Consider the following 25611-nt stretch of genomic DNA (forward strand, 5'->3'; position numbering starts at 1 on the left):
CAGTATCTAATTACTTCTGATGACAGCATGAGAAAAACAAATACTTAAAGTTACAGCTCTTTGCAATGCCATTCATCAACAAAATGTAAAATCTCCTTTAATTTAGTTCAACTTTCTAGACCTAGGGCATGTTATACATTTCTGGTTAATTATCAGAGTACAGTGACCCTTAACTTTTACTGGTTGAAAACGAGTAACGTGATGGATAGAATTACTGGCATGTAGCTGTACAGTTCCAGCCCCACCCCCCCACAACATACACCACACCCTAGCATCATTATCTATTAGATTTTTAAATAGCTACTTTAAAAATGGACCTCTCCGAATGTCAGATTATCTTACCCTTAGACAGACAATTGTTCAGTTTGAAATATCCTACTGGGAAATATAGATTAGAAACTCAGTAATTGTGGCTCATACACACTCCTGGTTTCACTGAATATATATAGTACATCTGGTGGGCATTACTTCAATCACACATAAATAAAATAGTTTACATGCTCAAGCTGTCTTCTATACCACCTTGACCATACTGGTGCTAAAAAAAAGTTTATCCTTCTAACATGTATCTCTAGGACATTAGCCTAGTACATGTCAAAGTTTTAGATTATGTAACTTGATTGGTAACAAATGAATATTTTATATCAAAAGGTGATTTCAAAGACTTTGCACAAGCACGGTAGAGGGCTGTAGGAAATTTCATGTTTAAATGAGAGAACTGAGGGAAAATGTGCTACCTCGCCCTTTATTTGATACTTTTTAAACCAAAACTATAAAGTTGCATTTACCAGAATGAAGATGCCTATTTTCCAGGCTTCTTTAGTAGCTTAACACCAATTGATAAAACAACAACATTCACACAATTTAAAATAGCTTATTACTGAGAAACATTCCCATTTTTGTTAAGCTTTCCATATAGAGAAGATCATTTTCTATAATAGCACAAAAACATAAAATGCTGCATTACCATATTGTTAAACACATTTGAAAATATTTTTGAAAATGGAAAATGTAATCTCGCCGTTGAGAATTTAAGTATCTGTTCCAACCCTCAAGAACGTATCAACTCACATACCCACCGATGGATTTCGCCCTAGTTCTTTTGGCTGATACATTTCTGTAGAGAAAGACCACGTTGACCCACTCAAAAAATACTGACAGGCCAAAACGGCCAGATGGTAGCAGCTACCACTGTCCTAGTAATCCTGGAGCGATACTGTGACTGTGTCTGTAACTGTGAGACAGTGGACGCTGAAACACAACAGGAAAATCTACCCTACAATTCCAGGAAAACCAGCTCCACCTAATCACCTCCGCCAGAGTTTAAGAATCAAAAATCCTTCAGCAATCCAGATGCCTTAGTCACTGACCCTAAAGCAAAATCTCTCTCAGCATTCAACTTAAATCGAGTGAAAAAGCAATGAGGATCACATTCTCTCACAGAGCTTCTGTATAACCTGTCCGACAATGATGGCTTGTAATAAGGACATTGGGCTACACTGCCACATAACTTGAACAAGTGGAAGCTCAGCCTGCTGTGTAATTAATCCAGAGCTGAATAATGAATTGTAGTTGCCATGCCTGTAAAAGAGACTGACCTGAACTGGCAAAACCTGTCACACAATGTGAACAGTACAGAACTTTTCTAGTTCTTCACAGAATGTAGAACACTACAGGACAAAAATGACAAATGATTCCTCTGCTATTTTTATTATTTTCTCCAAGCAGTATTAAAAAATACATCACATAAACAAAGCCTGGCAGGAGTTCACCTAAAAGCTAGGGCAGCTGCTTGAAACACCTAGTTGTATTTATTGGGAAGGGAATTCTTTCCGGTACCACAGAGCAATAAGTCACCTCTTTTAGTTTAGGAGGTGAAACACTGGGTGATTGCAGTTGTGTAAAAAATGTTGCTAAATTATCAGTGTGCAAGTGAACAACCCTCAAGAGTAAACTACAGATTAACCCAAAAGCATGTAAAATGTCTGATTGTAATCCTGACTGATTTGATATTACACCAGACATTTGGACTCCAACAAAGGTGTTAAAAAATTCATGTTAAAGTGGAAACAGCAGGAAAGAATTCTTTCCTGGTGTTTTCTGTTTTTCATGTTGCAATGATTTCTTTCATGCAGTTGCAGCACAGCACAGAGAAAGCAAACGTACCTCAGATGTTTGGCCATAAGGATGCAAAACAAACAAACATTCTCTTTGGTCTTTCTTTCCCCACATGAATCTGTATTTTGTTCACAATGGAATAATAAACATTGTGATTATTTAATTTCCTATGCATTTCATTTCCTTAAAACAATGGATTGGAACCTTTTTCGACATACTTCATTCAGATTTTTAAGGATTTCTCCTTTTGACGTTGTTCCACTGTGAATAAATTATTAGAGTCACTGGAGAAGAAGATGAGATCATGGGTCTTCTACACACCTGGTGAGTGCTCTAACCACCAGGCAATAGAGTTAGTCTCAGGCCTGGGTTATCTCTCTAGCTCAAATGACTCTTTGAAAGAGAGTGAGTGAACGAACAAGTGAGAATGAGCACACCCTCATGAGAATCCAACTGTTGCCTGGTGGTTAGAGCACTGAGTTGGGAGACCCAGGATCTAGTCCCCCTGCTCCACTGACTCTTTCATTATTTATTCAGAGTGCAAGAGCTTCAAAGGGACAGAATCTCAGGGAGTGCTGTAGCCCAAAGGGTAGGCCACTCACCTGAGAGGTGGCAGATACTTGCTCAAATTCCTTCTTCCCATCAGGCAGAGTGGGGACTTGGATTGTGTCTCTCCCACATCCCAGGTGAGTACCCTAACCACTGGGCTAAAAGATATGAGGGAAGTTACCTTCCTCTTTCCCAGCTTCTTGCTAACTGTGTAGGCACTTACCACCAAGAGACATTTTGCAACTGAGAATCCCAAGGCACCTCCCTGGAGCCAGGATTTAGGCACCTATCTCTGAGAGGGGGGCACACATCCTTCTCATTGGCATTGCTTAGGTGGTGTGCTAGCTTTTGTGAATTGCACTCTAAGGAGCCTATTCTCTCCCTATTTTTTGTACAAGATGCCCTACTCAGGCTTTGTGAATCACAGTGATTTTCTAGGTGCCTAACTCCTTTTGTGCATTAAGGCCTTAATCTCTCTGTGCCTCAGTTCCCAACCGATAAAAACAGGGATAGCAGCATTATCCTACCTCACAGGGCTGTTGTGACAACACACACAATAAAGACTGAGGTGCTCAGAAATTATGGTAGTGGGGGCCAAACAGATAGATAAGCTAAATTAGAAAGGGAGATTTGCACAGTGGTGTTTTGGATAAAGATGATTCTGTTGAACCTGTTACCCAAAATAAGAACATTAAAAGTTTTCATGGTCCCCCTTTTAAAGATGTGTAACAGAAACAAAAGGATAGTGGGAGAAGGTTGCCTCAATTCTATCCTGGATGAGGCCATGGCACACCTGGTGGCTGAGCTTTGTGACTTTGTCCTCACCCACAACCATTTCAGATTTGGGGACGACCCTATATCTTCAAGTCAGTGGCACTGCTATGGGTACCCGCATGGCCCCACAGTAAGCCAACATTTTTATGGCTGATTTAGAACGCTTCCTCAGCTCTCGTCCCCTAGTACCCCTCCTTGACTTGTGCTACATTGATGACATCTTCATCATATGGACCCACGGGAAGGAGGTCCTTGAAGAATTCCACCTGGATTTCAACAATTTCCACCCCACCATCAACCTCAGCCTGGACCAGTCCACACAAGAGATCCAATTCCTGGACACTACAGTGCAAATAAGCAATGGTCACATAAATACCACCCTATACCAGAAACCTACTGACCGCTATACTTACCTACATGCCTCCAGCTTCCATCCAGGACACATCACACGATCCATTGTCTACACCCAAGCCCTAAGATATAACCGAATTTGCTCCAAACCCTCAAACAGAGACAAACACCTACAAGATCTTTATCAAGCATTCTGAAAACTACAATACCCACCTAGGGAAGCGAGGAAACAGATTGACAGAGTGAGACGGGTACCCACAAATCACCTACTACAGGACAGGCCCAACAAGGAAAATAATAGAATACCACCGGGTATCACGTACAGCCCCCAGCTAAAACCTCTCCAGCACATTATCAACGATCTACAGCCTATCCTGGAAAATGATTTCTCACTCTCACAGACCTTGGGAGGCAGGCCAGTCCTCGCTTACAGACAGCCCCCCAACCTGAAGCAAATACTCACCAGCAACTCTACACACCACACCACAGAAACACTAACCCAGGAACGAACCCCTGCAGCAAACCTCGTTGCCTACTCTGTCCCCATACCTAGTCTAGCGACACCATCAGAGGACCCGACCACAACAGCCACACCATCAGAGGCTCATTCACCTGCATGTCTACTAATGTTATATATGCCATCATGTGCCAGCAGTGCCCCTCTGCCATGTATCTATTGGCCAAACCAGACAATCCCTTCATAAAAGAATGAATGGACACAAATCGGACATCAGGAATGGTAACATACAAAAGCCAGTAGGAGAACACTTCAATCTTCCTGGACATTCTATAACAGATTTAAAAGTAGCTATACTTGAACAAAAAAACTTCAGAAACAGACTTCAAAGAGAAACAGCAGAACTAAAATTCATTTGCAAATTTAATACCATTAATCTGGGCTTGAACAGGGACTGGGAGTGGCTGGCTCATTACAAAAGCAGCTTTGCCTCCCCTGGAATTGACACCTCCTCATCTATTATTTGGAGTGGGCTACATCCACCCTGATCGAATCGGCTCTGTCAACACTGGTTCTCCACTTGTGAGGTAACTCCCTTCCCTTCATGTGTCATCATATCATGCCTGCATTTGTAATTTTCACTCCATGCATCTGAAGAAGTGGTGTTTTACCCACGAAAGCTTATGCCCAAATAAATCTGTTATTCTTTAAGGTGCCACCAGACTCCTTGTTGTTTCAGTTCTAACAAAACAGCTCTATTTTGATCTGAATCACTTGTGTGATTAAAAATGTGGATTTTTGTATACATTCAGTGTGAGAGCCATTGAGGGCCTAATCCTTCTCACTTTACTCTCATGAGTTGACCATAGACTTCAGTGGGGTTATTCAAGTAGGAGGTATTTACAGGATCAGGCCCTTATGCCTCAAACTGGATTTCTGGAACAGCTTTATGCATACTGTGTGGGACAACTTCCAGGTGTGCAAACAAATGTATGGGTGGTCAATATGAAAAGAGAAGACGAAAGGAAAAATGTACAAGAGGAAAAAATCAAAGAATTTGTCCCCCAAAGCAAATATTTCTACTGTGTCCCCTGGCCACATTAGCATCTTCTAGTTTTCATTCAGCAGCTTTAACTTAAGCTAAATCATGCATCTAATGGACTGTTCACCTCATCTCTCCTGCTGATCGGTCACCTGCTGCCCTTTCCTTAACTCAGCATTTTAAACATTAAACAGACACTTTTCTGGAAATGTATGCTAGCCTCCCTCTTTGTATTCATTTCCTATTGATATTCATGACATTCTGTGGACTGGGAGCAGTACCCCAGAAGTACACTTTCCCCACCCTTAGACTTCAAAGGCAAGTCTTTAACCCTCAACAGAGTTGAAATAATTTTTAAATGAGGAAAAACACATATTTCTGATGGCAGGATCTCCAGTGCTTTTGCTCATCAACACCTTGGTTATGCAGAATTCAGGGCCATCCACATCACCTCTGTATGGAGAAGATTTGACACAATATGATTCTGCTGAGCAAGTAGGTTGGCCACTTGCCCAGTTTTCACCCAGACAGTCTGGGTTTCAGCTTGTGCATCCAGGTGCCATTTGACAAGCCCTGATGTCCAGTTTTTTTTTATCTGGAGGGTGCGGGAGAGGCGGAGCAGGGGGTGGGGACTCCGGGGTCTGGTTACCAGCCATTAGAAAGACGGCAACTTTATGACCAAGGGAGCCCAGATTTTATGGGATCCCAGATTGTTGTTCCCTGACCACCATGGAGCTGTGCTCCACAGCAGGCTCCCTGTGCCCAGGCAAGCACAAGGCCTTTAGGTGAAGAAGCAGACCAAGAGGAGGGCGGGATGTGACAATTGGTCATGGATCCACCAGACATTCAAACCCATGGAAGAGTACCACCAGAAGTAGCTGTTGATCAACTCCCCAGACAGAGCACAGAATTCCAGTCCCCTGGAACTCTGCAGTCCAGAGAGCAGTTACTTTGGGTTTGGGCTGAGGGAAAATTGCTCAGAAGTTATGCTGGTGAGCAAGGTATAAATACCTAGACAGACTGAAGAAGATTCAAAAACAATTTCATATGTCAGTATTTCAATCGGTAAAAATATTTGCCACGTATGAAAATTACAATATGCTTTTTTTTTTTTGGTGCATATTTTCAGGCAAAAGTCACCTCTGGTCAGAAGATGGAACATATTTTTGCCTGTTTCCGCTTGGAAAAGCTCTATTTCGACTCATTTTTCTGATTTATTTTTAATATCATTCCAGAATTGTTCACTTTTCAAGTTAAAAAAATGCCAACGTTTTTGAAATTTGAAGTACTTTTGCATTTTTTCCTGATTTTTGGGGCACAAATATTAATAGTTTGAGAGATACTGTCAGGTATCAGGCAGCTGATATTCCAAGCCACCAGTCCCTATGTAGGGTGCAAATGCAGCCATGTAAGTACAGTGAGATCAGGGCAGAGCTACATCAATATAATATTAACAATGAGAAAAATACAAGTTTCAGGGAGGCTGACATTTAAGAGTAGTGTTTGCTAGTTTACATCTCCTCAGTTTGTGTCTTTGGTCAAGTGTAAGGATGCTTACACACATGCGGATTTATTCATGTGCACAGCTAGATGGAGATAGTGAAAATGTTATTCCTTCAATTTCTGAGAAAGTTTCTTGGGAAGTAAAATGGTTGTTCGAGAAGAAAATCAAATGTCCTAGTTTCGCTGTCATGTCCAACTTATGCCAGGTGAACACAGTGTGGGGGCTCTCGGATTCTTTCACTGGCCGAACATGAACGTTAGAATAGCCTCACAGCTGCTCTAAATAGCACGTTCCTAGAAATCTAGTGCTCTTCTGCCAGTTGGGGATTCACAGAGTGCATTGCTCTATGGCCACTCCTCCTGCCCATCCCAGATATGCTCCTGGTACCTGAAGCCAAGAGAGAAGGAGGCATAGGAGCCAAGGGCATCTGCAGTTTGGGACTTGCATGAGGTTTGCACTCCCTTTGTTTAGTAGGAGAGTAGGGTAGAACTGAGAATCCAGCCCAGTCACTAGAGGCCAAATTCGGAACTAGTGTCATAGGAAATGCAACTCCCTTGATGGAAATTTCCCATGGAAGGTGGATGGCTTCTTTATACCAAACTGCTTTACATGGCTGTTTTATGCTACACTCTCTTAATTACAGTCTCCTTTAAATGGCTGCTTCATAGCACAGTCTCCTGTTGTCAGATACACCCCTACCTTTTGCTTTCTCAGCCTTAGAAAAAGGATAGGTAACTACATTAAAATGATACACTACTGTGCCATTTATACTCCCTTGCAAATTACATTAGCATTTAAGTAAGCTCTGAATTTGCCCCAATGAGTCCTACTAAAAGTGACAATTTTATTACAGCTCTCTGGAGCCTGGCAAACTTTAATTTCAATAGCAGCATGTGCTCTTTGGCAGTCTTTGTGACTCACTGAAGGAACAATTGTATGGTACTTGATTCACATAAAATGACTAGATTATGAATTGCACCATCAAATATTAGATTTCCTTTGCTCAAACAAGCCGGTATCTTTCTAAACTTCAAAGTGAGCCATTCACAAAAACTCCCCTCATTCACAATACATTGAAGTTACTTGTAATCTTAAAAAAAAAAAAAAAAATGAAAAGCTACCACCTCATCCGGCTGAACTATTGTACAGGACATGCTTTTAACATTCCCCTGTGATCAACGGAGCCATGAGCTCAGCAACTGTGTTTTCTTTTTTGGCTAGAGAAGAAGAAGAAGAATTCCTTTTGTTACGTAGTTAAACTGACAGTAAAGCACTGAATTCTAGTTTAACCACTTGAAAGACAGGGAATGATTAGAAAAGCAGTAATGAAAAGGGTGACAGATCCCCTCATATGAAAAAAGGAGATGAGGAATAGAATTTTGCATGTTCCTGTGTACTGAACAGAGATGGCATACTACTCAGCTCAGTAGAGAAAAATCCCATAACAATGAGGTTGTTCTATCGGACTCCTTTTACAGCAACGAGGCCACCCGAAAACAACATGGTGAAGAGCTGTGGAAGCTGAGCTGAAAAACCTGGGGCACAGCTGGGGAAACCACTGAAAGACTTGCCAGAAACAGACAGGAGTAGAGGAGCTTCGTCACTGCCCTAAATGCCAGAGGCGTAAAAGAACATTGATGATGATGATGATGATGATGTTGACAGCAACACCGCAATATAAACAACGCACTGCAACTTCTTCTCAGCATCACCACCTGAAAAACCTTTTGCAATGAATAAGTAACAAGAGCTTGTTTAAACTGCTTTAAAGCAATATGAATATCCAAATGTGATGCAGTCTGAAACACACAAACCACAAAGGCTGGGATTATCAAAGGAGCCTTAGGGAGTTGGAGTTCCAGCTGCAATGTTTGGAAATTAATACAACCCTAGACTACATTTGGGATTAGAGACTCACTCTAAACCTCAAATCCAAATATCCTCAAACCTTGGGCAAGTTTGAATCCCAGTCCCAACTTTGCAGCCTTTGCTCATGCCTAATTCGAATATTGTGTTACCTTCCCTTGGTGTGATGTGCCTTAAACCTTAACCTCGCATTGGCCCCCCTCTTTAATAAATGCTTTACAATGATGAGCTCCAATATCACTTACCCGCACACTTTTCTGATTCAACGTATTGGGATGTAAGGATTGCATAAGTGTACTGGGGCAGTCCTACTCTAGTCTATTCAGATTCTCATACCACAGCAACCACTATGGTATCTCAATGCCCTAAAATTTCTATTCTTAAAATGTTGAAACATAAACCTCTGCCAGGCTAGAGAACAAAATTGATTTAATTTCTGGTATTAAAAGCTTCTACACTGACAGTAACCAACGTATATATTTTAGCATGATACCAGATTCTTAGTTTTGCTGTATACAATAGTGATACCTCACTGTTATAAATAGGAAAGGATTGTTTTATAAAGAGCATATCTCAGTTTTTTGTTTGTGTTATATGGGACAACTAGTATTGTGTGTCCAACTCTCTTTGTTTCCTGGTAAATATAGGATTTTTTTTTCTAAAAGAAGTTTAAAGATTGAAAATTCTCAAGATTGCTGTTCTGGATAATTTAGGTCTCATTTCATTTCTGGTTGGGGATTCAATACAGTCAACTGATAGGGTGCAGAGAAGAAGCCAATACCTACTTCAACTGATTGGGTAACTATTTAAAAAAAAAAAAAAAGAATGACAAGGTCCACTCTTCCTCAACCCTGGAAGATCCAGAATTAGGATATTATCCTATGATTCTCTGAAAATAATTTCCTAGTTTTTACTATGAGTGCACCGAGATAATTAGTGCATACTTCATGTTAACTGGTTAGTTCTTTTGTACCTTTTGGTCTGTTGTTCAAGCCTGCCTCCAGTTTTCCACGTATGGGACCATTTCGAGAAGATTGTGAACTGTTTGTTCTGCTTGGCTAACCATGCTGTAGTGATGACCATTTTTTAAATTAACCTCTACAAGAACAGCCATCAACTTAGAGAGTGTTGATCTGCTGACCCCCTCCGCCCTCACTCTACGGATGGATGGATGGGCCCACTCTCAATCTGACACCAAATCAAGTCTCGGAGGGAAGAGACTCAAATGGTCAAAAATGAGCCTGTGCAGTCTCCTCATTCTTTGACTGCAAGTTCAACATGCCTCTTAAAACCTCCAATCCTGAAACTGATGGGAGCTTTGGGTATACAAAGAATGCAGGATCAGCTCCAAAGTTTCTTAGCAAAGAGGGATAAGTTACAGTAATGTCATACCAGCCCTGTAATCAGATGGATCTGACACTGGCCATTTGGACTTGGTAATAAGTCCCAACAAGTTATTTGGAATGACTCAGCCACCGCATTTTCCTGGTCAAGTCCTGCTGCATTCCTCCCTCCCACACATATTCCCTACAGGCTGCACTTTTTCTTATGAAAATTAATATTTTTAAATTACTACCTCATTCAAAAGCCCATTGCTTGACAAAACTATTTCCATTATCAGCATCTTATTTTAATTACAAATTAAGGGCCTTATACTGAAAATCTTTTTTCCACATTGTAATGAAACTCTGTGTGGCAGATAAGGAAATGTCCACTGGCTGGAAGTAGTACCAGGGGCCTTATCCTGTCTGCAGATACTAGAGGGAATCTCACACACACACACACACACACACAGTGCTCCCCCACCCCAATCCCACAAACACACACCCATTAACTTTATTATTGTGGGACTACTCACAATGGTAAAGTTAAGCATGTGCCTAAGTGTTTGCAGGATTAGGACCAAAGCAAGTATATTTTAATGTAATGAGTCCTTACTCCCAAGACTATGTCTTCAGGTGACAGTCCTATATTAATTTTAAATATATAGTTTAAACAGTTCTCTCTCTTTCTGTGCAATGCATTCGGAAAAGGAACTGAATGTGCATGTACTACAGTATTAAAAGAAAAGGCATGGGCTTTAATTAAAAAACAAAAGACCCAATCCTGCAAACTCTTAGGATGTACATTTGAGATATCTTTACTTAAGGGCATAGTCCCTTTGAACTGAGTACAGGCCATTTGTGTGACAGTCTATTGGATGGGGCCCTTCAGTTTACTAATTCAAACTCACACGTGCATTTTAATTCCCTAGGCAAGCAAAGAGATGGAACTATACATAAAGTAACTACAGGAATATACACCTACAGTCTGCTTGAGGAGGAAAATGGAGATTAAGTTTTGTTAAATACAAAGCGTGTTAAGTAAGTTTTAATTGTCATTTTAAGTGATGACCTAAAGCAGGTACAATGATTTGTTCAGACAAGATGGATCCAAATTCATACCACCATACGCAGCAGAAGAGAGGCAGGCCTTGCTGACCCATGCTTGGTTTATCTGCCTTTCTCTGACTCTCCCAAAGAAATATAAATCATGGTAATACATTTCATATTATCTTGTATATGCACTGTTGGCCTATTCATCTGATTTTTCTCCCATACAGATAAAAAACAAAATTCATAAACTGATATGCACTGTAAAAGTCATAATCTCTCTTGGTCTTTTCTACAAAATTCAGGTTATAATCCGTGGGTTCAGTATGGCTGGAACCATTTGTTAAACATAAAGCACTAATCAATCCCATCAACCATACTCTCTCCTCAAATATTTCTGATTTAAAAGGAATCCTCAGTTACACTTGCTTGTCTCATTCTCTTTATTCTCTCTTCTGTGTCTTTGTCAGGTTAGAATACCTGAAGCCAGGAAGGACAGGCAATGCCCAATACAAAGTTATTGACTGTGGAATAGGCAGCTGGGGTTGACTGATACATCTGCAACTGCTGTGATGTGTTTTCCTCCCCTATGGCAGGGGAGTATTTCAAAGAATCACCTGCCACCGGGGATGCAGGCTCTCCAGCCCAGCAGTTCTCGGTATGCTTTGATTGTACTGCTATTTTAAAGGAATTTCCTAAAGAACAACATATACCAAGAGGCAAGAAAACAAAATGTAATAGTTTTCTTTCCTTCCTTTCTTCTAGAGCATCTGCTGCAGCTCCACTGTATTCTGAAGTACCGTGATGTCACAAAAACATGCCTCTGTGTTCATACAAAGTGTATCCAATCTCAGAGGATTAGTAATTAAAAAGGGCGGGGGGACATCCTTCCAGAATGACTTCAAGAAAACTTGGCCAATCATTCAGCAGAGTAACAACCATTATCTTGGGCAACACCAGGAAATGAACATGAGTCTCTACCGCTTGAACTGAAGGATGAAGTCTCTTAGCTGGTAGCTACAGCAGACTTATATCTTCTGTAAATCAGGGAGAGAGGGGGGTGCCCAATACAAACTGAACTACAGGTTCTAGAAATTCTCCCAAAAACGATAGAAAAAGATTGATATTAACACTAAGGAGCAAACAGACTAATGCCTTATAACCCATCTGAAAGAGAACAATTATTTATGGTCTCTTGTCTCTATTGTATCTTAATCTATTTACAATGTAACCTCTTTGGGGCAAGGACTGTCTTTTCGACTTGTGTGTGCAGAGCACCTAGCACAGGGGTCGGCAACCTTTCAGAAGTGGTGTGCCAAATCTTCATTTATTCACTGTCATTTAAGGTTTCGCATGCCAGTAATACATTTTACATATACAGGGGCCTGGGGACGGAACCCCAGTCTGGCAGCGGGCTGAGCGGGGCCGCTGCCGATCTGGGATTCTGTCCACCAGCCCCTGCCGTCTGGGGTCCTAGCAGCCAGCCCCACTCAGCCTGCTGCTGGCCCAGGGTTCTGTCCATCCAGGCCAGCAGTGGACTGAGCGGGGCCAGTGGCTGGTACCCCAGGCTGGCAGCAGAGTGCCACTGTAAATCAGCTCGCATGCCATATGTTGCCAACCCCTGACCTAGCACAAAGGGGCTATATACAATATATACATACAATGTACAATATTAATTGTAAACTGAATTTCCCAAAGCATTCACTGTGACTTATAATAAATAGTCTGATGCACCAGGCAGCCTTCAAATTAAATAGAGACTATGAAAGCTATTTTAAACCTAATCCAAGCATGCAGTAGATGTGGTTAGAGACATAAACCAATTTCTGTATGTTTAGCTCAATTTTCAGGTGCCAGTAGCAAAATCCACTGTTCTCAGAAAGTCTACCAGTCTTCTATATTCTTGTTTTTGTCTCTTGTCTATATTCTTGTCAGCCTTGTATGCATAAGCTCAGCAATGAAAGACTGCTCTATTCCTTTCTTGCTATCTCCTAGCCTCTTGATCCAAATACTGCCAACCAGGCTCAGGATTGCCCTTCATGCTTGAAGCAATCAGACATACAAGCTGCTGTTATCGTATCTGCAACTCTCCAAATGGCATTTATCCTTCCACATTCCAGAGAGTAACCACAAAGCTTCAACAACAACAGAAATCTCTGGTAGGGCTGAGCAAAATAAATAAATAAAATTCCAAGCCAGGCCATTGGATTCTTCTGAACTAAGAGAATCTATGTATAAATTCAGTGTTGTTTTTGTGGCACAAAGTGATGACATTTGAATTCTGATTTCATCATGTCACAGTGCCAGATAAGAGACCACAATCCAGAGCTTGGATGAAAGGACAGGGCATATTCCTTAAGAAGCAGTTAGAGAAGAAGAACCTTTTCTTCTGGGAACCCAACCTGAGTGTCAGCCAGTTCAGCACACAGTTGGCTTGTTTAATCTGTCTTCAGATCATGGAGTCCACTGGGCTGGCATGCTGATGTAAATGTCATTTACACTTTGCATCATCACATCATCATGGCAGCTAGAAACCAAGCCTTTTGAGGCCCATCCCACCCTGCTAGCCATCCTAAAACAACTGCAGATTCCTCACCTAGATACATCAATGTTAAGTCAATTTATATTTTGAGGTGAGCAAGAGCCCTTTTGGCTTCTGTCTTCATTTCTTTGAGAACTCTCCTAACAGAATAAGAACACTAAGCACTCCCACCTCAGAACCCAGAAAGAATCAATATGTGGGTTTGTTTAATACAGAAGCTGGAAAAAAAGAACAAAGCTAAAGTGTGTTTTTTATTTCTACTGACAGATAAACTAAATGCACTCACTGTGCCTTGCGAAGGAGATTGCCTCACCGATGGCTCAGCCCTGCCCGGTTATGCAGCATGCCACCTTTCTCAACAGTTCCTCATTGCATGTACATGCGTAAGTGCAGTAATTTGTCAAAGGGCAGAATCAAGCTTGTATTCTAAATCCAAGCTTGTATTCTAAATCCACTCCATGAGTGAAATTGCTGCCCTTTTTCTGATCAATACTTGTTGTGCCTTGGACAAGATGAGTTGGAGAGTATGAAAACAACTAGATCAGTAAGGAGCAAGGGTTGTGAAAATACAGATGATGATATTCTTGCATAGATTTATTTAACTTTCACATTCGCTCTCTCTCTGCCACATTCAAAGACATTGTTTAAGTGCTTTTTGCTTTAAAGGAGAGAAAGAAGAAAAATAACTCATGCCATAAACATGCAGTAGATTTAGTGTTTTATTGCCGGCTTAGCAGAGGGAGAAGCTGATTTGTGAGGAGAAAGTCTTCTGAAAGCACAAATCTCTTTAATAGTAGCAAGGGAATGAAAATGTTGGACAAATTAGATAAATTACATGTTCTCTTTTTCAGTTTTCCCATGGTGCAATGTCCCTTTTTATAAATAATACAGGCGTCTGATTTTCTATTAAAACATGGTCTCCCCTGAGTTTCTGCACCTGGAGGGCCTCCAAAATCACAGCTCTGGCTGGGCCAGGCAAGAAGTGTGAAGAGCCTCTGACACAGCACGTTTCCCATTCCACCACCCCTGAGAATTCCCTTTTGTGGGTTTCCAGCTCCAGAGATGAGAAGAGGCCCCATTTGAATGGTGTCTGAGTACTCCCCCAAACACAGACTGCTGCAAACAAACTGGGTCTGATTTTAGTAATACCCCAAAATTACTGATTAAGACAGTGGGAGCTGTGGGGGCTTAGCTCCTTTGAAAATAAGGCCCAGCCACTGCAGTAACCACAGGCTTCCCTCTGTTAAGAGCTCTATGTAAACAGTTACACCCAGGAAGAAATTTGTATCATCAAAAATTTTGTTGGACATATAAAACCCAGAAATGATTCTACATATTCCTGAATGCCAACTACGGGCATTTTATCTAGTAACTAACTATTTACATGTATATAGGTTCTATTACAGAGCACTCCTATAACAACTTTCTGTGCCTCCTGGATATGCCTACTGAAGGGGGCTCAGGACACAACTAGACTGCGGAATCCCCAGCAAGAAGGGTCTCCGGGGAGCAGTGGTGAAAGTAAGCCAGTACGGTGTACCGCTAAGAAAGTGCAGCAGCGTACCGGTAAGAGAGTGGCCAAAGCATTCGGTACCGGCTTACTTTCACCTCTGCTTGGCTGGATAACAGCTTAAACTCAGCTAATGTTCTGTCCCCGGTTCAACCTTCAAGATTAGGGGCCATTTCTGGCATCCTTGTTTATTTCACAGTTGTTGGTGTGACCAAGGGACAGTTTTTTTCTGCCCTGGATCCAATACAAAAATAAAATCAGGGACTATTTCCGAGTTCAAGTCTATCCCTGCATCACTGCACCCCCTTTTTTTAAAAAAATGGCTGGTAATGGGGGTCAAAACCCCCACTCCAGGAGGATGGATGCAATGCCCAAACTGCTAGCAGATCCTCCTTGAAATGTTGCTTTTTAAAAAAATGGAGAACGTGGCAGGAAGATGTGTCATCGGGGCTTATTTTTGGCAAATGAATTTTGCTAAAGCAACGAAAAAATCACAGGGAAAGCAATTAGCCTTATAGACAAAACCACAAAGAGATTGGAGGGGAAAACTGGATAGTTAGGGAAATTATTGTGCCGCCTTTGAAAGAAAAAATAGTTTCCACCCTATTTACATATTGAATTAAACACCTGAAATGTCGTTAGAACATACAGGCGCGATCTCAGATCTCTGTTTTGTTTCAGTGCCCTGTCTCTCTCTGTAACTTGCAGGGTTGTGGGAGTTTTGTTTGTTTAGGTAGAAAAGATCCTCATTTTTAATGCAATTTTTAAATTCAGACAAAACAAAAAATAATGTTTCCATTTTAGGAACAAAGCAAAACAAACAAACCGAGATTTCTGCCATTTTAAAGTTGCTAGCTAATGTCTGTCTTAATTCTAGATTTTAATCCGGAGGCTGAAATTGACAAAATTTTCTCAAAGTATCTTGTATATTTCATGAAGGCTATTTCTAGTTGTCCTTCATTCACTTCTATCCTTCACCCTACTAGCCACGCATTGGTGTGCCCCTGTGCCCTTTTATGCTCCTGGGAGATTAGAACAATCCTTGAGATCTGTTCACTTGCTGGGAAATAGGGAGGGTCTGGGGCACTGGAGGGCATAGTGCAGCCCCTTGCCCCTGGCTGGCTGGCTGTGGTTTGCCTCGGTTACTCCTTGGCGGACCCAGCCCAGCACTGAGCGCAGCGGCAGCTGCTGGCTCTCTGCAGGCAGCAGCCGGCGAGGGCTGGTTGCTGGTGTGGCTTCTGGTCAGTGGCAGCTGCATTGTGACATACTGTCGTTGTGCAAGTGGCCATCCATTCAAACAGCCAGGTGCATTCTCCAGCCGCACAGCCCGGGACTCTGGAGTGGGGAGGGAGCCGGCCTGGCATCCCTTTGAGGGGTGGGGGGAATGTTTCCACGGCTAACACCTCGGGAACTTCTGCAAGAGACAAGGTCTGGCTGTGCGCCAGTGCGTCTGTGGGCACCCAGCTTTCGGGTTGCTGCTTAATGGTGTCCTGCCCCAGGGGGGCTGTGGGTGCAACAGTGAAAAGCTATCTTTTTTGAGAGATCCATCCATATTGTATGTATATATATACACACACCCACTCTCTGTGTGTGTGTGTACAAGAACATATATGGATCAGAGAGATAAATAGATATATAGATCTGTCAAGCAAGAAGATTTTGTTTTCACAGGAAGATGTTCACGTGGTTGTTCCGAACGTTAGCTTTTGAGTGCTATACTGCCATAATGGTAACCATGCTTGCTTCTTATTGGTCAAGTCTGTCTTGTCAGGCACGCAATTTAGGTGAAAAAAAAAAATGCCCACCTAAGAATATACATGTTCAACAGACCCTAATGGGTAAGTTTAAATGTAAAAGTGAGGAAATGGGGATTGTCAGTCAAAAAGAACAGCAACAAATGAAGAAGCTGAAAGTCATCTACAGGGAAAAAACACTGATACTTTTACACCTTTGTCATGTGGTCACCTGCAGCCACCACAAAGAGAGGAGACAAATGAAACTACTGAATTGCCAGGTAAGAAAACTAAGACTCAGCCACCTTACCCTGCTGTATGGTCAAAAATGCAATTTGAGGAGTTCAAAAATAAAAGCTACTGGCCTTTTGCTTCGGGCGGTAAACTTGGGTGCACAGTATGTCATGATGTTTCCGATTTGAAGCTGCATTCTGCAAGAAGAGTGAACATCTCTCTAAACTGGGCCTCTTGTGAAATATCCTCGTATGGAAAGAATAAAGAGACAGAGCTGTCCTCCCTTTGCAAAAAAATAAATGAAGATAAGAAATCGGCAGCTCACATGGAGGCTGAAAAAATTCAAGCCATGGCTAAAAAAGAAACTCTTCTTAATCTGAATGCTAAAAGTAAAGAAGAGGCATTTGAAACTACTGCTCGTGTATTTTGTACAGCTTACTACATTGCCAAAACAACATCAACCACCCAGTGACCACGAGAGCCTCATTGACCTACAGCAAATCAATGGAATTGAAACAGGGCGTTTGTTGCATAGTAGAATAGTTTGTGTAGATATAATCAATCAATCATATATCCACTGAAATGAATAAGAGAATTGTCAACAAAATCAACAATAAGTCAAAAATTACAGTACTTGTCGATGAATCAACTACTCTTCCTGGATACTCGACTCTCACTTTTTTGAAAGCTAGTATAGATGGAATTATGAGGCCACTAACGTTTCCTCTGGACTTGATTGAGCTGCAAAGCACAACAGCAGCAGCCGTTAAAGGGGAAATTTTGAAATGCTTGCTGCATTGTGCGTTCACTAAAGAACTATTACTGGAAGCGTTGATCAGCTTTTGTAGTGATGGCACAAATGTGATGTTAGCAGTCAAAGCTGGTGTTGGAAAACTACTACAAACGGACTTTCCTAACGTGATATTATAGCATTGTCTCAACCAGAGACTGGAACTTACTGTGGATGAAGCTTTAGAAGTCATTGGAGGTACAAATGACTTTAAGGCCTTTTTGGATGCATTGTATTTCTTGTACAGTCAATCACCAAAAAACTCTCGTGAACTGAGAGCTCATGCCAAAGAATTACACATTATACTTCAAAAAAATTGGCAAAGTATTCAATTTAAGGTGGGTGGCATCAATGTGAAGAGCAGTCAGTACAGTATGGCAAACATACGCTGCTTTGGTAAAACACTTTGAGGCGGCCTCACAAGACCGGTCGAGAGTCAGAAGCGAATATCTTAAATTTCAAGGACTACACTCAAAGCTGTATTCTGTAAATTTTATCAAAAACCTTTCTTTAATGCTGCATGTGCTGACAGAACTGAAGAATTTGTCTGAGATGTTACAAGAACGAGACATGACCATCCCAAAAGCAGACAACCTAATGAAAATACATATCAAGAGAATCAAAAGTCTAAAAACAGACCCAGGAGTTCACTCTGAACAAGCTCAGAAGGCTTAACAATCCATGATGTTCAAAAACAGCAAACTAAACGGCGCTGGAAAAAAACCCAGAATCAACTTGTGTCAATTCATTCAAGTAGTCGTTGACAACAAGATGACAAAACTATTCACCACTGCCTCGAACAAAGCCAATCAAAGTACACGCAAAGAAAGGGCTTCTGATTATAAGAACTTAATTAACAATTTGTCGGTTTTTGAATCCTGAAAAATGGCAAGAGAATCCAGAGAATCCCCACTTTGGAGAAAGGGAAATAAGAGCACTGGCTGATCAATGGAAAATAAATCAACAGGATACACACTTGGGATTTGTGGAATTCAAGGCTTCTGAAGGAAAACCCTTCTTGGAAAACTTAAAAACCCTTGTCCTTGCTGTGGACACCCTTGCTGCAAGCAACGCTCACTGCGAGAGGGGATTCAGTGCGATGAACAACATCATTACAGTGAAACAGATCACACTTATCGCTCGTCATGTAGGAGACTTGCTATTCATTTCATGTGTGGGACCTCCTTATACTCAGTGAAATCCCATGCCATATATGAAATTGTGGCTTGGAAGGGGCCGATGTGCAGCACATTCATCTCAAGGCATGACATGACAACAGAGAGAGCAGCAAGATCAGCTGTATGGGCCAATGTGGGAGTTTCTAGAAGGTTGCTCCAGTCCCTCCCCGGATGTCCCTTGCCCCTGCTCACACTCTCCACGAGCCAGAACTGAGCCGCTGGAGGGTGGCTGGGGCAGGTTCACTGTGGGTTCCCCTGGAAGTTGCAGCCCCCAACCACCAGCCCCCATCGCTGTGTGTGTTGCTGCCACCCCCGGACCTCTGTCCCCCCCGGATGGCTCCCGTGCACGGCTCCCTTCCGCAGCCTGGCAGAGCAGCAGCTGCTGAGCCTGGAAGTTTTCCTGGCAGTGGCTGGGCTTCTCTGCCAGCCAGTTCCCCTCCTCCCTGCCGCAAGCTGGAGAGGAGCCGCTGCTGAGTGCGAGGCGGGGGTGAAGCGCCAAGCCTAGCCACCTTCCACAGCCTGGCCGGAGGAGGAGGGAGCCACCGGGTGGAGTCCTAGCATGCTGGAACAAAGTCACCATGCCCCCCTCATCTTCTCTCCAGCTCCTCCACCAAGGGCAGGGTAGGGGGGTGCGGCGCTGGATTACTGGATTGATGGCTCCAACAAAGACACCCTGACCATGGCTGCTGCTGGCCCATTACTTCAAGCTGGAATTGGCGCTGGTAGCTGGGATGGGCTGCTGCCCTGGGAGAGGGGGCATTTCCTGGGCATCATCCTGAAGCTAGCCCAGCTCTGTCCCACAGCTGCGTGGGGCGGAGGAGCTGGTGGCTTTGGCTCGTGGTGACAGAGCCTGCAGGAACTTTTCTCTTGAGTCTTGCACCTGCAGAGCTCAGTGGGGTTGGCTGAGGCTCCCTCCCCCTCCCTCTGCCTGCTGCATTTCCTCTGAGTCTGGTTCACGTACATAGATTCTCTCCCCCTCCCTCCATTCTGTCTTCTTTCCATGGGGGCTCCCTTAAACTGGAGGAGAGGAGAGAAATGTGACAGTGAGTTCAGGCTTTTATTCCACTATTAAAGTTTTATTCTAGAGACAGCATTGGTAGCCGTAGCTTTAATTTCTATATCAAAGTCATGCAAAGAGATCCATGAAGTTAAGTGCGTAGGAATGGAGGTGGGTTGCGATACGACTGTACTGATAAGAAATGTAACTTACTTTCACTCCTGCCTGGGAGCTACGCTGTTCAGGAGCTACAAGTAGTATGTGAAGGGTGATGGGTCAGAAATGTAGTAGGGCTTCCAGCCCACCTCAGATGGCCCACAGATTGAGGGGTGGAATGCTTGGCTTCTTGTGTAGTCAGCGTGAGCAAAACCTACCCCAGACAGAAGGATTCTGTGAGTAGAAACTCACTGAACCCGTAAACCATATAGAGATCGGGGCGGGGGGCACAATACTGAGTTTATAAACAGAATAAGACAACTTTTTGAATTATATGGAATTGTTTTCAACTTGACACTGAAATCTACGAGTTGATTGGTTAACATGTCGTATGATCAGTGGAATGATTGACGCACAAATTCCTCATGGAAAAAGGTAGCACATTTAAATCAGACTCTAGACAAGCAAAAAATATGTTTTTGAATTACCGCCATTTTCAGGAGCGTTGCTGTTGAACTTATAGCATCTGAAAAGGCTTCATGTCACTGTGCCTGAATAGCAGAGCCAAGAGATTGATTTTTTTAGAGCTTTTCTGTCAAAATGAAGGAAGAATATGGAAGAGCATGCATTAGGGTGGCTAAGTTGCCTTGAAAAAGTTTTTGGCCTACACTAGCAAACCATTAGCATAGGGATGTTCGGAGAACACATTTAGCCTATTACCACTGGCAGGTGCTGTGAACTGTGAAGTAAAGGAATATGACTCAAGCTGGGACTCAAGTGAAGGAGGAAACAAAAGGCCGTATCGGTGATTCCTTTAAGTATTTTCCATACTGAAAAAATTAACGATTATAAATAAAAATAAATATTTTGCACTTCTGTAAGTGCCTTCCACCAGGAGATCTCAAAGCACTTTACAAACATTAGTTAATCCTCACAATAATCTTTTGAGATGGGTATTCTCAAGGGCCCCAAGTATTCCACAGCACAACGGAACCAAATTCCACACCAGTAGCTCCTAAATTCTGTGGCTGCAAACCCTAAATCCCATGGCAACATTCATTTATTCTATTGCATGAAATATCCTCCTTTCCTATTACTCCCCTGTCTCCACCTCCAGGAAAACAGTCATGACTCTCAGTTGAAAATGCTCCTTGACTTCAGAGCCGTTGATGATTTTGGGGATTCTCTTATGTGGAACTGTACGGAGAGCATGCACTAAAATCCAATTAACTACTCCTTATGGAGGAAGCTACAGAGCAAGAGGAAACTACAGACAGGTCCCAGAAGGGCAGGGAGACAGAAAATAAAATGTTGGGCACCCGGCTACTGCAAAATGAGAGTTTTGTGGTAAGAATACAAAATCCCATGGTATTTTGAGAAAATTCCATATTACAACACAACAACAGAATTACAGGATACATTGGACCCCAAATGAGATCAATGAGACAGTTCACACCTCTCAGACCTACTGTTTCAGACTGTCTGCACACACAGGCAAATGAGACTGCATCGGTTTGCACTGGGGGTCACTTTTTAAACTATCTCCACTACCAGAAGGAACTTTTTTTTAAAATGGAAGGTCAGATTATGAAGCACAATTCTTCAGAAAGGGGGGCTGTACAGTAAGCTCCATGGTCAAAGAGTTGCAGAATACACTGGATCTGAGAAGAATTAGCCCCATTTTTCAAATGAAAAAAAAATGAGGGACAGAAGGGCTAAATAACTTAACCCAAGATCACACCTGTGGCAGCAGGAAATATGTGGGAACAGAACTCAGCTCTCTTACTCCTAGTTTAGGATGTTAGCCATAGACCATATTCTGAGCTTTCTTTCATGTTACCAACTCAGAATGTGTATTAAGCAAAACCGCCATTCTTCTCCTCACTTTTGAAGAGCATAAAATATAAAACAGTCAGTTGGAATCCAGAAAGGAAGAAGGTGGTTTTATGGCATTTGGCTTAGCTCTATTAAAATGTACCGGCATTAAGGACTTAGATTTACTTCAGCGTACCTGAACTACACAATCAGACTGAAGTCTCTCCATCAAAAATAGTGGGTACAGTTACTTTGCAAGAGGCTGAGTGCCAGCAACTCCATGAACTGACCTCTTGCAGTGATCAGAACCCAAAGCATTTTCTCCTCACTAACATAGACGTGATGTGAAAAAAAGCCTCGGAGATGAAACACCCAAGGAGATATGTGTGTGAACTTAAAAGGCAGCAGCACAGACATTGCTTAAATGTTTAATGCTGAAAGAGGAGTTGCAGCTAGGGGCAGTATTTGTTTAGGATAATTTGCAAATGAACTATATTTACTTTCCTCCCCTCCTTCCCCAGCCCTTGTTTTAAGAGCATCAAATAGACCCTGGAAGTAAAATATCTATTAATCAATTATACAATCAAAATAAAGAAAAATTCCCACACATCTGAATTACCAGGAGAAGGTTAAAAAAAAAAAAAAAGGCTAGTTAGTCTTCCTACCCCCCCTCACACTGAAGACTATATTATACTACTATCAATGCCGACACTCTTTTGACGTACAGAAGAACCTACTAAAAGAACTGCACACTTTGCACCTGGGGAAAAGCAGATTAAAAAAAAATCCCCTGAGGGCTTCACAACAGCCTGGCTAGTACTGCTATTGGTTATTATCTCAGTCCAAAACCTGCCTCATTTAAAAGTTTCTCATTAATTCTCCGTCACTGACATTTTGTTCACAATTCTGCTCCCTCTTTGGTGTATTAACAGTGCTGTAGCCGACTCATGGGGAACACAGAAATTGTGACTGCGGGGCTGGCTGTGAGTTTAGTAAAGGGAGCTTTGTTCTCTCTCTTCAAGCCAGCCAAGTTTCCCCCACTTTCCCTCCCTCCTTTTCAAAAAAAACTGCTCAGACACCATCCTTCCCCACACAAACCCTCTTTTTCTCCTCCCCTTAACCTCACCCTCACAACCTGGCATAACAACATCCAGAAGTAATTCTCTGGATGGGTGATTTTTAATCACTATCCTGACTGGCAGCACCAGGGATTAAACTATGGTCCATTCGAACAGTAGCTTTTATACATGTTAGCTCCCTGGCGTGCTGAGCTCTAAAAACCTCTTTCTTCTGCTATGTCTGCTCTGTGTCTTGCAAAAACCTACTTGCTGAGGGTTGTGGTACACAGATTTGCCATCTATCTAGGGTTACATAAATGGGATTAACTGCTATAGTGCATTTCAAAAGGCATTATAGAGTCTTCCTCTCAGAATTTAGCAATATGGGTCTGGCTTCATCTTTTTTGGCTCATCAACATTTATTTTCACTACTATTATTTAAGGTTAAATTCTAATGTATACCAAAGAATGGTTTCTGGAAACCAAATACGTGTCACGCCACTATATCATTCCTGTTATGAATTCAGAAGTAGTCAGTTGTGAATCACTGCTGGAAGATCAGTTGATCAGGTCAGCATCTTAATCTAGCACAGCTTCCTGCTTGAGGATACCATAAAAATAATGCGCCATCTGCTCTCGTTCTGCTAAGTGAAGATTTCCTTGCTTTGCTGATACCTTCAACAAAGCGCTGCAAAATCACAAGTAAATTACTTTTACCATAATGCATTTCCTCCTTCTGAGTGATTCCTCCACAAACAACACAGAAAGCTTTTCTATTTATAATGCAAACATTGGTACATTCTGTCATCCATGGGAACTAAGGCATGTGATGGTTGTTGGATTGGGTATTTTTTCTACACTGTAAAATCGGAATAAATTTTTGTGGCATATAAAAAGTAAGTTTATTGGATTTTGTAAGAGCCAAGTGTACAGTGTAAATTCTTTTCATGCAGTTCTGCCAATGCCCCTCAGTCTTGAGCTGCAAAACCCCTATTATTCCAGTCCTCGGACTCTACTGTGTATAGACCACTAACTGTGCTGAACTGCATGGGGGTGGCTGTTAACAAATGTACATTAGGAGCTAAACTGAGACCATCAATCTTGTTTCAATTGCCACTTAAATCAGATTATAACCCAGGCCTTCAGAGGTGAAAGAAAGACTGGAAACTACACACATAGCATCACTTATCTTCCATCTCTCAGGAGCCAACCATGTTGAAACATTATGAAGAAAGAAAGTTAATATTTTATTTTAACATACGATTGACCCAGGATTTTATGATACGCTGGGTGCGGCTACACTTCAAGCTGGAAGCATTAATTCCATCTTGTGGAGACATACTCACACTGGCTCTGATGAAGCTAGTGTGCTAAAAATAGAGTATAACTGGGGTGGTGTGAGTGGTGGAGAGGCTAAGTGCCCCAAGCATGTGCATAGGTTCTCAGATGTGTACGTACTCAGGGCAGCTGGCCCCTCCCATCACTCGCACAGGTGCAGATACACTCTATTTTTAGCATGCTAGCTCAATCAGAGCATAGAGTACCCTAATAAAAAATGGGAAATGTAATCCATGTGAATTATTTTGCCATATATAAATGCTACTGTTCAAATACGCATAGACATTGCCAAGATATATAGCTTTATTTTATGTGAATGCTTGTGGTTATGAAGGATGAGAGTTAAAGAAATGGACAGTTCTTTAACTTTCAATGGAGAGTACATTGAATGGGATCCTGCAAGACGCTGAGCACTCATGAATCCCATTCACTTTTTGCTGCAGACAATGGGAGTTTTGTGCTTGACTTCAGTGGGAGGTGGACTGGGCTGTTTGTACAGAAGCGAGATGAGGCTCAAAGTAATCATGACTTTTTTAACAAATGTGCAGAACAACAAGGATTGACCAGGCTATCTTTATGTGATAAATATTTCCTTTGTTGGGGAAACCACAAAATAATGACAGTTTTCAGAGTAACAGCCGTGTTAGTCTGTATTCGCAAAAAGAAAAGGAGTACTTGTGGCACCCGATGAAGTGAGCTGTAGCTCACGAAAGCTCATGCTCAAATAAATTGGTTAGTCTCTAAGGTGCCACAAGTACTCCTTTTCTTCATAAAATAATGGGCAGTTAGAAGAAAATTTACGATGAGAGAATGATTCTTGAACTGACTAAACTGACTATAGTGAAAAAAATTCGAAGTTGAGTGCCTAAGAGCTAGGCATCCACATCCAGAATCAGGAACCTACATAGCTGGTGTGATTATCAGATGCTCTTTGCCTCTGAAGATCCCACTGATGTAAACGGAGTTACTCAGGATTTGCACTAGTGCAACCGAGAGCAGCATTTGGCTGACAGTGTCCTGGTTGTATAGAAACATTCCTGGGTATCAAATGAATTCACGCACTAACATTCTGAGCAGTGCAAATCATAGGTGCAAAGCTTAAAACCCCTAGATGCTGAGCTGGTGCCAATTTGGCAGCAGCACCTGTGGCAAAAGAAAAACTCTGCCTTTCCTCCCCCATGTTGTATTATGAATGGTCACGGAATGCCTACCTTATAAATCACACAC

The 25611-nt window shown here is 42.1% G+C and overlaps 1 protein-coding gene and 1 pseudogene across 8 annotated transcripts in view; one reads left to right on the forward strand and one right to left on the reverse strand.

Annotated features, from left to right (window-relative positions):
• The window catches only part of MID1 (midline 1), a 324140-nt gene that overhangs the window by 134142 nt on the left and 164387 nt on the right, over positions 1–25611 (reverse strand). The window contains exon 1 of one of the 8 annotated variants that reach the window (XM_074966563.1): positions 1076–1203. The exons of 6 other annotated variants lie outside the window; for them this stretch is intronic. In XM_074966563.1, coding sequence (XP_074822664.1) covers positions 1076–1115 — 40 coding nt within the window. In that variant the 5' untranslated portion in view covers positions 1116–1203. Of the gene's footprint in view, positions 1–1075; positions 1204–25611 lie in introns of those variants that run through there. One more of the 8 variants, XM_074966605.1, reaches the window with a different exon arrangement.
• LOC141981586 (E3 SUMO-protein ligase KIAA1586-like) lies at positions 6121–23629 on the forward strand (annotated as a pseudogene).

Source organism: Natator depressus, chromosome 1 (assembly GCF_965152275.1).
Source record: "Natator depressus isolate rNatDep1 chromosome 1, rNatDep2.hap1, whole genome shotgun sequence".
Classification (NCBI taxonomy): domain Eukaryota; kingdom Metazoa; phylum Chordata; order Testudines; family Cheloniidae; genus Natator; species Natator depressus.